We start from the raw sequence: 12,635 nt of genomic DNA, 5'->3' as shown, positions 1-12,635 counted from the left end.
ATACATAAAATTGTTAAACAAAAGTGTGTTGTTTTGGTTTTTTTATTGGCAAACCATGTGACATACAATCAAATTTGTATGGATTTGTGTGAGGAGTTCCCATTGAGGTTTTGAATACTTTACGGACACTGTGAAATGACTTATGTTTGATTTCCCATGATTCATCACGGATGGTTGTGAGTGAGTGACGTATGGCATCCACGGGAGGGGGGAGGAGGAAGCTGCTCTACATCACAGCAGAAAGCGCTGGAATAAGGCTCAAATCTGACCGAGGGTGAATATATTTTTTATTTATTGTCATTTTGGTCAACCTAAGCGTGAACACACCGCCGTGCCGTCTGGTATCCGGAAACGTGTGGAGATAGTTAATATCAACTGTCGAGAGTGAACGCTGCTAGCTTGCTCCTTAGCCTAGCCCCGAGCTAAACAGTTGCTACCTAGCGCAGCAAGGCATGTGTAGACAATTAACAGCTTTTTCTTCTTCTTCCTTCGCCAACATATCGTTAACTAACTCACTTGATTCAAGCACAGTTGTCGTACTGACTGGGAGCTGTACCGGGATAGAAGTGTGTTTATCGCAGAGAGCTAACGACAAACCTGAAACATCACCTCAGTTAACAGCTCGCTAATGGAGAGCGGCTAACATCCTCATTAAAACCAGATAAGGTTCCTAATATTGTCAGTGGGATGGAGTCCACCAAGCTGTGGCTGCTGCTGCTTCACGCGAGTGTTTTGTAAACGGTGCCGCGTTGCGAAGGAATGGCAGTGATGTGGGTTAAAGTTGACTGACATCGGCGTGTTTGACTGGTCTAGTGCAAAGCTAAACCCGGATAAGATAATTGAGAAGTATCGAGTTTGTGGACGATTGAGACTGTCAACCGGCGGCTGTCAGAAAGTTCTAGATCTCCATGTGTGGCCGTCGTTGCACATCGAGTTCCTCTATTGCATAACAGTGATCGTCTGTTTTCTTTATTTACAATATTCACGATTGATTCTGACACACGTTCGCCTCCTGTAGGGGTAGAGGGGAGAATTGTGGTTTGCCATTCAGCTTCCATGTTTTAGGGTCTAAGTGACCAGCCAGTTGCTGGCAAATGTTCCTGGCTGTCACAACAGGCCCTCATGACCACAACAGAGCTTTGTTAACAAGTCAGCTTCCAGATGATTCAGCTGGACAGTTTCATTTTTCAATTCACCCAACTTTTATGATATGCAAGTAATTTAAGACAGGATTGCACAGTTTTGCCTTGTTTATAACATTTACAATGATGACAAATGTGGGGAAATAATTTGCGATCTCGGGCCTTTTTGCAAAAGTAATATGTATTAGGATATTCCGTTAAAGCTTTAAATGTGTGTGAGACACTCAGATGGTGGAATTGTGCAAGAGCCACAGGAAAGAATTACTTCCTGCGGTCCATTTGAGAGTGATGACTCTCCAGCTGAAGGTGGTCTTGCTCTTCATGAGAATGGTCTCTATGTTTTGTCCATGCAGCTCACATGATACGCCCCAGTCTCTCATCTCAAATCCGCCAGCTGTATAGCAGTATAGCTGTTCAGTGGTCATTTTGTTTCCCAGTAGTATATAGCATAGTTTGACGAGAACAAGATTGAGATCTGATCTTTCTCACAGAGGTTGAGTTGCAAGCATCCTTCATGTACAGATCCAGGATCTTCTAAAATGCTTTTTAAAACAAAATGAAAAATGTGAAAGGCAACACATTAGTCAACTTTCACAATTGGAGACAAGGAAGCTTCAAGACTAATCAAAGCAGGTTACAATGATGCTTTTGTACGACGACAGCTGAAGAGGCAAAAAGATTTTTATAAAAGACCAAAGATGTAAATATAACATGATAGAACTTGGAAGTTTTAAACTATAATATTGTAATATAAATGTAATATTGAGTTGATCATTAAAACTGGCATCAATTAATGCTGTGCTTTATTCAGTCAGTTCTCTAATCATTTTAAGTTGCTTACTCAACATTTTGGAGAGCCAGTGTTTTGGGTTTTTTTTTAGACAGGTTTGGCACAGAAGGGAACTTGCAGAAGTTCACTTGTTTTTGGTGAAAGCTATAGTATTAAACTTCCCTTTTTTTTTTTTCCACAACCTCACTCCATTTAAAACCGCATGAATTATTTACCATGTCTATTTTTCAGGGTGTTACGTTGACGGTGTGAGTGCACGGATCGCCTTGCCAACGAAGGCGAGGCGCCAGGGACCATGAGTGAAAATGGCCCTCATACAGAGGCGCCCATGTACTTCGAGGTGGAGGTGGATTCTTTGGTGCGGGACGATGAAGAAGAGGAGGATGACAAGATCCACTTTGACAAAGACGAGGACCTCATTGCTGGGCCTTCGTCATCTTCTGGCCGCGTGTACGACCGCACCACAGTGCTCATCGAACGTGACCCCATTCGGCTAGACGAGGAGGGCGAAGAGGAAGGTCACTGCCACGGGGATGAAGATGGAGTTACCTTCCTAACTGAAGGAGAGGGGGATGAAGAGGAGGGGTCCCTTGCCTTCATGACTGACCCTGATGGCATGTCACAGGGATACGTGCACCACACAATTTCTCCAGACCAGATCCAGTTCACAATAAATCCAGGCTCCACCCCCATGCCCCGAAACATCGAGGGGGCAACGCTCACCCTGCACTCCGAGTGTCCAGAGACCAAGCAACGAGAGGTAGGAGTAAACAAGTGCATTTCCAATTCCACAGAGCACACAGCTGCTATATACAGATGAAATGAGCTGGGACTGCTTGTTGTGTTGCCAGGGCCTCTTTTGATTTGTTCTCGAGCCGTGCCTCTGTGGTTATTGCCAAGGTAATTGCTTGCTTTTGTTTGTGGAAGCTCTTCCAGTTAATTGCTCGGTGGAGAGGCAGATCATTTTTCCCAGACGCATCTAATTACAGTAAATGGCTGTAAAAATGCATAATGCAGCAACATAGTGTGCCTCTTCTTGGCCAAACGCAACGTACTTTTGAAAATAATATCCTTATAGTTTGTTTCTCTCTGACCTTTGATCCTGGTTGGTCATTTAGTCTTAAGTAGAAGTTAAAATGTCACTGCATTCTGAGATAATTAGCTACTGTTAGCAATACAGCAGTTAAACCATCTTATAGAGAACATGCACAGGTTATAAAGCAGCTCTGCATCAATGAAAAGGTTGGGGGTGAAAGCAGTGGGTAACCTAATTTACAAAGCTTTATTTTTTTGTCAGTTATTTAGACTGGCACAGGCTCTAAACCCACCCAGAAAATGTCTCCTAAAGATCTTCTGAGGTGTAAAATATATGCACCTCATTACAATTGGTGTGGGTGGAGCAGGAGTGTGGGCAAAGCCTTTTCATCTCAGACTACAGGTTGTTGTGGTTTCATCAGTAAAACAATGTATTGTTAACTTCTTAATTTCAAAGAGCATACATTTCAACTAGGGATGGGTCCGATCCAGTATCTGTATCAGGTTCCGATACCAACTTAATTCATGATTCGGAAATTTCCGATCCAACCTCTGAAGATTTCCAATCCATGAAGCTTCGTCTGTGCTTCACTGTTGCTGAAACGACTCCACAAGTGTTTCCCTGCCGGCTGCTCTGCTTGCTAGCTGCAAAATGAGGAATGGATTTCCTGAACGGAGGCGGGTCTCCATGAGATGTGGAGTGATAATTCAGGAAATCCATTTCACAGTTTGCACCCAGCGAGCAGGCTAGTGTAGTAGCATTGTGCTATCCAATTTTTCATGAAAACATTTCCACTGCTTGGACGTATTTTACGCTCAAAACACTGCAAAGCAACATGCAATGTTTGCAAAGAAGTTGTACAGCGAGGCGGCCTCTGCAGCTAGGCATCACCATTTTAAAATGCCAGCTCACCAATGAGCAGCACTAACAGCGGCCTCAAAACCATATAAAGCAGCTCCTCTGCTGTCGCAGGCGATTCACACATCTGTGAAGCTACGCCCTACTCCATGCAAAACTCAGTGAAAATAGTCCCAATCGTTTGGGCTGCGTTAGTGCTGGAAACATTGCTGTTTGTGCTGCTTTGATAAAGAATTTCCCCTGGGATTAATAAAGAGATTCTGAGGTTTTAAAGATATAACAAGTTTATTATGAGATGATGGCGTCATGCAGGCCCCCACATTGTCCATATTGAACAAAAATAGTTTGTACTCCTTCCTTTCCTTTTCTGATCTTATTCTAACCTCAAGTTGCCTTTTCGGAGAATACATGCATACATTCCCACATTTCACACTTGCCTGTAGAGAGGAGTTTATTATAGCCTCATGTGATATCAACAATAATGATGATGATACTAATAATGATATTACAGCAAACAGAGTTCTGGTATCAGAGTAGTATCGGTATCGACTGATAATGAATAAATGTGGATTGGTGCATCCCTACTTTTAACAGAAACCAGCAATGGCATCTTCAACAGTAATGCAAAATATGTGAGTAGATCAAGGAAAAACACTGAAGTCATAGATAAATACTAAAGTCTAGGGACAATTTATAACGGTTTGTTGGCCGTAGATATACACAGTGAAGCTTTACAAATCTAAGTGCAGCACACACTGCTCCGTAGTGGGTTGTGAGTCATCGGAGCAGCACAGGCAATACTTGGTTATGCATCACATCCCCTTTTTAGGGAAAATGTGTTGTTGACATACATTTGAGAGTGCAGCGAGCTCTTTGTTTGTGTCAAGTACATGCAGACAATCAAAATGAAATATAATACCACTTGCGTGTCAAGGAGAATGTACGCCAAGTTGTGCTGTGGATGCCCTGTGTTTGTTGATAACACAGCAGCTGTTTTTTTATTGTTATTTGATATTATTGAATAGACAGTTACATCACCTTAAGCATTGTCTTGTAGGTTTATGTATATCTAAACCACACAGAAACCATTTGTGCTGGGTTTGTCGGTTGCACCAATGAAACTTTTGCCAAATCTTCTCTGGCAATGTCAAAACTGCTTTTCCCTGCCATTGACTGTTGACTGTTTTTAGCTTCTGGAAGAATCAATTGCTGACAATCAGGTGCCAACTAGGATGTTCAGTGTGAGTCCAGATTCTGCCTGTGGCACTTGAACAGGAATGTTTAATTTTTCATGTGGGCCGACCTCATACTTGTCTCTGTTGCTATTCCCACAAATTTATTAAGAAGGGAAGTAAATAGGCTTTCACTAGTATAGGTTTTATTGCCAATAAGCATTATTACAACAACAAAAAATGATCTATTCATCACACATTTTGTTTGCTTTTTGTATGTAGTTAATGTTTTTGTTTTAACGTAATCTTTGAAGGCTTTGTTTCAACAGACACCATGTTAATATCTACAAGGACTATTGGCTGAGCCATCCCTTGAAGTACTTTTCTTTCTCTATAATCTATTTAAAACCAAAAAGCATTCATATATTTTCAATTTATGATAGATCGATATATTTCAACTTCTGATTTAGTTTTGTTCTTTGTAATCCCGTGTAAGCTTTATAAATCATCGAAATGAAAAATGCAGTCAGATTTCAAGTATTTTATTTCATAATCCAACCAAAGGCCATAAATGATCCAAATTAAGATTTTAAACATGCTTCAAAAGTTTTTGTTGTGTATCTTATTGGTGTAGGGAAAAAATGGTTTTGATGATATTCAAAGTTTTTGAGATGCAACCATGCCTCTGAGCAAATGGAGAAAACTGAATGAAAATAGGGCTCATTCTGCTGGCCTGCAAAATATGAGTGATTTCTTTTCACATAAAATTACAAGTGTGTCCTGGAGAGAGAAATCGAAGCACCGTCGCCTCCACAAGGGCTTGAATGTGAAGCAGCGAAAAGAGGCCATTTCCTGTGAACGCCAAATACAAAATTCTGTCCTCATTCACTGTGGCCGTTTTAGAAAGAAATCAAATGTTAATCATCATCAAATACTTTAGTATATTGCAGTAAATACTCTCACGTTAGCATTTAATGTGTAATGGAGTGGTCTTTCACACCGTGCATGTGGGAGGCCAAAGCATACAGGACGCTCTCCAACTGCGATGGGAAAGATGGTGTGGCAGCGTCACGATGGAGTGGGTGATGATTACACTTCAGAGCTACAAGCTCCAGCAAGCTGCTGCGGCGGCTTTGCATGAATATTTGTTTAACAAACGATTTCTCCAGCAGTCTATTAATGAAAGTGATTTAGAGTGCCCATCACACAGATTAACATTCATGTGTGAAGACTGAAAGCTGAGCATCACCTTCAGTGCATCCTGGCTTAAGCAGCTGTGGTCGAAGTTGCCTTGGAGTTCTGCAGACTGCAAGGTTGCTTGGTTTTTGTAGGCGTAAAATATTTAAGAAGTCACAGCTTTGTAGGATTTTTTTTTTTTTTTTTTATTTTGCAAAGAGAATCAGGACAAGAAGTTCCAGGAATATTATCCTATTGAGGAGACCAACCTCAAGCTTCTTGAGTCACGGCTTTATGTTCAGTACATGGTAGCATTTTTCTAAGAAGTGAATAGGCTTTTATTCACATTGCCCCCGGGCGTTTGTGTGAGAAGAGCGCCGTGGACTGGCACACTAACGTGGACATTGGTGTCGGGGAAACAGAATTGAATTGGATGCATTGCACTGAGGGGTTAGTCACCGCTGTCCTTTATACTCACCCGCTTCATGAACTGACGGGTGGCTGAGTCACGGAGTTCAAGTCCAGTTGGAAAGGTCGCACTGACTCGGTAACTCCGTCGTATGGCAAGCCTGGTTTCGTCTCTCGACGCTTTTACAAATAAAGGTTAAAGATTCTTTAATTGATTTTGAGAAGGTGTAATGTGATTTTCATTCACTCCAGGATCCCGATGGAGTTTCGTGCAATTTATCCCCCCCTTTTTTTTTTTTTCCCTGAATCCTTCAGGTAAAGCGCTACCAGTGCACATTTGAAGGCTGTACAAGGACGTACAGCACGGCAGGAAATTTGCGGACGCACCAGAAAACACACCGGGGCGAGTACACATTCGTGTGTAATCAGTCGGGCTGTGGGAAGGCTTTTCTTACCTCTTACAGTCTCAAGATCCACGTCCGTGTTCACACCAAGGAGAAGCCATTCGAGTGTGACGTGCAAGGCTGCGAAAAGGCCTTCAACACGCTGTACAGGTGAGCTGTGCTGGGTTTTGTATCTACTCTCCACAGGAATGCCCTGGGGACTGTACTTTCCACCTGAACTTTTTTGACAATAATTTTCCATCTTTTCATTTATTCTGTGAAATCCAATGCTGTATTTTCTCATCTTTTTATTCCTGAGGTTGGAGTCCTCGCTGAATGTAAGGCACGAACTAAGGCATATTTACTTTTCTTTGTAAAGAAATAACTTAAAATACATTTTGTCTTAACAAAAAAAAAAATGAATTAACTGAATTTTAAAGCAAATCTCACATAAAATCAAATATGAGGAAAATATCTCAATAAACGAATCAAAGACTAATGACCTTTTGTTCCCAGCTTGGAATTCACATGTTTTTTTTTAAAGAAGATGAGTATGTCCACATTCCCAGGCGACTACTGAACATTCACAATATCCCCCGCGTATAGAAAAAAAAGAAGTCAAGACATGCCTCATGGCATAGGTTGAAATCCTCTCCAGGCCCCTCTGTGTCGCGTTTGCATGTTCCTCATTCATGTGCATGGCTTTTCTCTGCTCCATATACATACATACAAAGTTAACTGGTGATGTTAAATTGCCCGTAGCTGTGAGTTAGTGGTTGTCTGTCTCTGTGTTTGTCCTGTAATGGATTGGTTTGTACCCCGCCTCCGCCCATAGTCAGCTGGAATTGGCTCCAACAGCTTGTGATCCCAAGCAGGATAAAGCTATATGCTATAGATGATGGATGATTAGATGGATGGATGACGTAAAACAGAATCTGATAGCTCCAGCTCATGACCACAGGCAGTGTGACAAACGGGCCTTTGTTAATATCTCCATTTCCGATACCAAAGCAAAAACAATGTTAACCACATTGTCAACCAAATGCTTTTCAAAGGCAGCCCACGCCAGTTGCTATGACAATGAGTCCGGGCCTGTGTGGAGCCATGCCATCACCTTTAGCTCCCTGTCAGAGACCATTAATCACAACAGCTGACTGATGGCCTACAATAGTAGATTGAGCTCACGATAACATTAGTCTCCTTTCCTGTACGATCCAGAATCTCAATTCTCGTCATGAATTTCTGTATGCTTGGTACAGCTTTCTCTGTCTTACTCCATTCCGTGACCTCTGCGCGGACTCCTTTGGCTTTAGAATGAAGTGCAACTAGAATCAACGCTCAGTCGCTTAATGTCACTGTGTTCACTTTGTTTACGTCTCAAAGTTTCCCTTCGTGGTGTAATGAAATACTTGATTGTTTCTGCAGGTTAAAAGCACACCAGAGACTTCACACAGGCAAAACGTTCAACTGTGAATCGGAGGGATGCACAAAGTACTTTACCACACTCAGTGACCTGAGGAAGCACATTCGTACACACACCGGGGAGAAGCCATTCCGGTGAGGATTTCCATTTTTTACAACGACAGACTTACTCCAGAAGAAACATGAAGAGACTGTGATGTAAATGAACAGATAGCTTCTCCCCCCCTCCCCCACCGAATTGAAATGTTACATCAGAGGTGGCTTAACTGCAGATAAACAATCAAATCCAGAATGTAATGACATTTTTGCCTTTCATCTCTGAAGAGTATTTTTTTGCTGTGTTTTTTGCCTTCAGGTGTGATCATGATGGCTGTGGTAAAGCCTTCGCTGCAAGTCATCACCTAAAAACACATGTACGGACACACACAGGTACATATTGTTAGTTTTGCTTCATATAATCTTTATTTGTAAAGAAAAAGTTCAACAAGGACATGTTAATAGTTTTCTGCCTGATTAGCATTTCTATTCCCATCTCCCACATGTGGTTCATTTGAATGTCCAAACCTGATTGCCAGATAATATTTAATTACCATGTGTCCTTTATGGTGCCATATAAAGGCAGGTAAAGGAGCAGTAATTGAAAAGGCCGTGTCCGTGTACACTTGAATTGATTGAACAAAGAGCTCACCTAATTGGAAGTTCCCTTTTGGACAGCTGAGGCCAAGCTCTTTGTACTAATGTGTACGCTTCAGTTTCACTGTTATCGCCCTTCGTCTTTCACAATTCTGCAGGGGAGAAGCCATTCAACTGTCCCAGCGACGGCTGTGAGAAGACCTTCAGCAGCCAGTATAGTTTGAAGAGTCACATCCGAGGCCACGACAAGGGACAGCCGTTCAGTGTCACTCTCACTCATCCACTGTCTGAAGTACGTCACAGCACAGTACCGACACAGTTTGTTGTCCCAAAGAGAAAAAGTCACAGAAGTTCAAAACCTCTAAGCTTGCTTTGTTTGCACAATTCTTCTCCTCCAAATTGAGTCATTAATTTACCATTACATGCAAATGGTTTTGTCTTGTTGGCATGACTCAGCACTTGATCCTACAGTAGTGGCAAGTTTAATTAGGATGCGTTCATCTCCTAATTACAGGATGCAAATCACTCATTGTGCCTCAGTGACTTGAGCCTCATCTCAACAGACTCTGAGCTTCGAGAGAGTATCCACAATGTAAGTCTGCACTTTGCCTCCTCTTTGCCAGACAGAATTTGAAATGGAAATGCACAAGGGTTCTCAAAATGATCAGTAGATGCTATATTCATTGGGGGGGGGAAGTAGTTTCCGTTCTTGGTCAGGTCACTTATTGGTTTTTATAAACTCTTTCATTCATCACAGGCTCAAAATCTGGACCTCCACAATGTGACCCCCGTGAAAATCTTTGAGCTCATGTTTCAGAGTCCTGACAATAGTGTCAGCCAGGATGATGCCCATCCCGGCGGTAAGAGTTTCTCCTCCTATATCAGTTTGAACTGAGCTAAAAAGTTCTTGCTGTGACACGGATTTTTTGTTTCTTCCCTCAGAGAGCCTTGCTGAGTCCTTCAGCCTCGAGACCTCCACCCAACGTGGACCAACCGATGCCTCATCCTTCATTTCTTTCACTATCACTCCTACCTCCTCATCTTCCTGTTCTCACACCACCGCAGTCATGGAGGCTTCCTCCCAGCCCGGCCAGAACTCTTCCTCTCAGGCCTCCGCTCCCGCCTCCGCCACGGCTGCTGTCAACTCCACACAACCTTTCATGCAGCTGAGCGGCCCTCAACAGATCTCAGCAGACGTGCCTCCGGCTTGTGTCCAAACGCCAACCCATGTCGCCCCGCAGCACTATGTGGCACTGCCGCCCACATTCCTACAGCCAGACGGCGCGTCGCAGGCCGCCCCTCTACCCCAACCCATCTCTGCTCCTCCTCCAGTGGCTCCCGCACTGACCGCCACAGCACCAGGCTCTGCTGTTGCAGCCACGACAACAGATGCTCTTGCAGCCGTGGCTCAACCTGTGCCTTTAGCCAGCAACTCTGTCCCCGACTCTGGCCCCACTCTGCCTCCTGCCCCTGCCACCATCACCATCGCGCCCACCCAGAACCTCCTGCAGCCCAGCTTGGTTATGTCGGACCAGAACCTACAGTGGATCCTGAGCAGCGCTGCCAATAGCCAGCAGAACCCGGAACAAGCCGTGAGTGTTGCTCACACTCAGTGTTGATCCATACAAGTGATGCTTTGATTTGTATTTCTCTTGTTTTTGTGACTTTCTCTCAGTCCTCAAAGCAAATTAATTCTTTCACGCATGAAAGACATTCATTATTCTCTTGTGTTTATACGTATGTTCACATGAGAACATTAATTTATGTCAATTGAATGTGAAAGTGTGTGTGGTGATTCTAGCGATATAACTTCGCACATAATCTTTGCTTTATACTAACCTTGTTTGAACTTTGGTGTTTGTTCACAGCCTCACCAAGGAGCTCCCAAAGTAGAGAAAGTTTTCTTCACTACAGCCATACCAGTGGGAGGCAACACAGGTAACCGAGTGTGAATTCAATTATTGTAATCCAATATTTTATTAAAACACAAGCAGAAAGCAGTGATAGACAATATGAACACGGCATCAATTATCTTAGTTTGGGACTCTTGGTACAACTGGCAATGATGTCTTTAAGTTTATTACAAGTATAACTGTAGGTTATTTAACTGAAGTCACTTTGTTTGTGAAATGTGTTTTCAGTTAAAAAAACAGTAAAGAAAAGTTTTTAAAATCAAAATGAATTTCTCTATAATAATGCCAAGAGTGTTGATTTAAAGATTTTGTTCTGCTCAAACAAGGAGTTATCCCATAAATTATCACACTGTTGCACTCACCTGTTTAACATTTCTCCTCCTTTAGTGTAAAATAATTCCACACGGCAAACATGACTACCGCCCTGCACACTTCTGTTCTTTCTTCACGTGACAAAAACACAGGCGCATGGCAACCATGGTGACAGCGCGTCTGTGTTCCGGCATGTCGCGCAAAGTGAAGCTGAGGATATATGAGCTAGTTTGGGCTTCTGGATCGGATCGGACGGTTTCTAATCCAAACATTTTGTTTCAGGCAACTCGGTACAACAAATCGGCCTGAGCCTCCCCGTCATCATCATCAAACAGGAGGAGTCCTGCCAGTGCCAGTGCTCCTGCAGGGACTCCGCTAAAGAGAAGAGTGGAAAGAGTGCCTCCTCTGTCGCTCCAGCCCCAGCACAGCAGCAACCGCCAGAGCCCCCTCCCCCGTCACTCCCGGAGCCTCCGCAGCAGTCAGCCAACCCGTCGCCCTCGTGCTGCCCCCCCAAGTCTTCCTCCGAGGCGGGCGAGGCGAGGCCGGAGGCCCCCTCGTCCTCTCGTTGTTCTTCACCCTCCCCCGCAGCCCAGACTCTGTCCACAGCAGTGAGCAGCACTGCCACCAACCCGCCGTCGTCCGACGGGTTAGCCAGCATGGACGTCTCAGACTTCCTCTCCCTGCAGAGCCCCGAGACGGCCGCCAACATCGAGGCTCTGCTGCTGGTCGCCGACGATTTCAACATGGCCACCGATGGCAACCCTTAGAAGGACTGCCTTCTGAGTCGAGCGCCAGACATTTGTCTTTTTTGCACCCACTCATCAACAAGCATCGATTCCACCCACACCCTCCAGTCGATCTCCAAAGTGACGCCTCTGCTGTCACCCTATATAGTGTGTGCATCAAACTCTCACGTACCTGCAGTGCTCTCCGTTCTGTACGGCACTGTGCAACTTATATATACAACCTACGAAAAGTGTTTGCAGTAGAGTTTTTAGAGACGGGATTAGTTTGCTTGTGGAGATTGAGCAACTTAAGTGCTAATCAATGCAGGGAAAGGGCAGTAGATCCTCTGTTAAAAACATAAACTGTAAATAGCGCTCCTCGAAATATCCACTTTGAATCGATTGGGTGAAAACGAGTGAGGTCCGAGCACTGATCATTTGAGAGTTCCCTTGTCCCAGCTCGAAGTTGGCATGTCTGAGCGGGAAAACAAAACGTGTCTGTATATCCTTGTACTGTACCTGCAGGTCCTCACAAATGCTTCAAGCTGGTATGCAACTGACCAGGATGCACTGTATATTCGAGGAGTTTGCATTAACTGAATCAAGCTTAGCTCCCTGCAGGATTGAAGGGGACTGGCACCACAGTCCCTCATACAGCTGTCTTG

General features: G+C 43.8%; 1 protein-coding gene across 1 annotated transcript; it reads left to right on the top strand.

The window, feature by feature from the left end:
* Positions 1-210: 210 nt before the first annotated feature.
* mtf1 (metal-regulatory transcription factor 1) lies at positions 211-12,012 on the top strand (the record flags this gene model as incomplete). The annotated part of the gene is made up of 11 exons (XM_080500805.1): positions 211-274; positions 2,164-2,692; positions 6,898-7,136; positions 8,391-8,522; positions 8,743-8,816; positions 9,179-9,312; positions 9,535-9,612; positions 9,778-9,880; positions 9,963-10,612; positions 10,889-10,958; positions 11,528-12,012. The coding sequence occupies exons 2-11, from the start codon at positions 2,228-2,230 to the stop codon at positions 12,010-12,012; spliced, it is 2,430 nt and encodes an 809-aa protein (XP_080356931.1). The 5' UTR covers positions 211-274; positions 2,164-2,227.
* Between the last annotated feature and the right edge of the window lie 623 nt (positions 12,013-12,635).

The sequence above is a fragment of the Blennius ocellaris genome (genome assembly GCF_963422515.1).
Source record: "Blennius ocellaris genome assembly, chromosome: 8".
In the NCBI taxonomy this organism is placed as follows: Eukaryota; Metazoa; Chordata; class Actinopteri; order Blenniiformes; family Blenniidae; genus Blennius; species Blennius ocellaris.
This window is presented reverse-complemented; position numbering and strand designations above follow the sequence as displayed.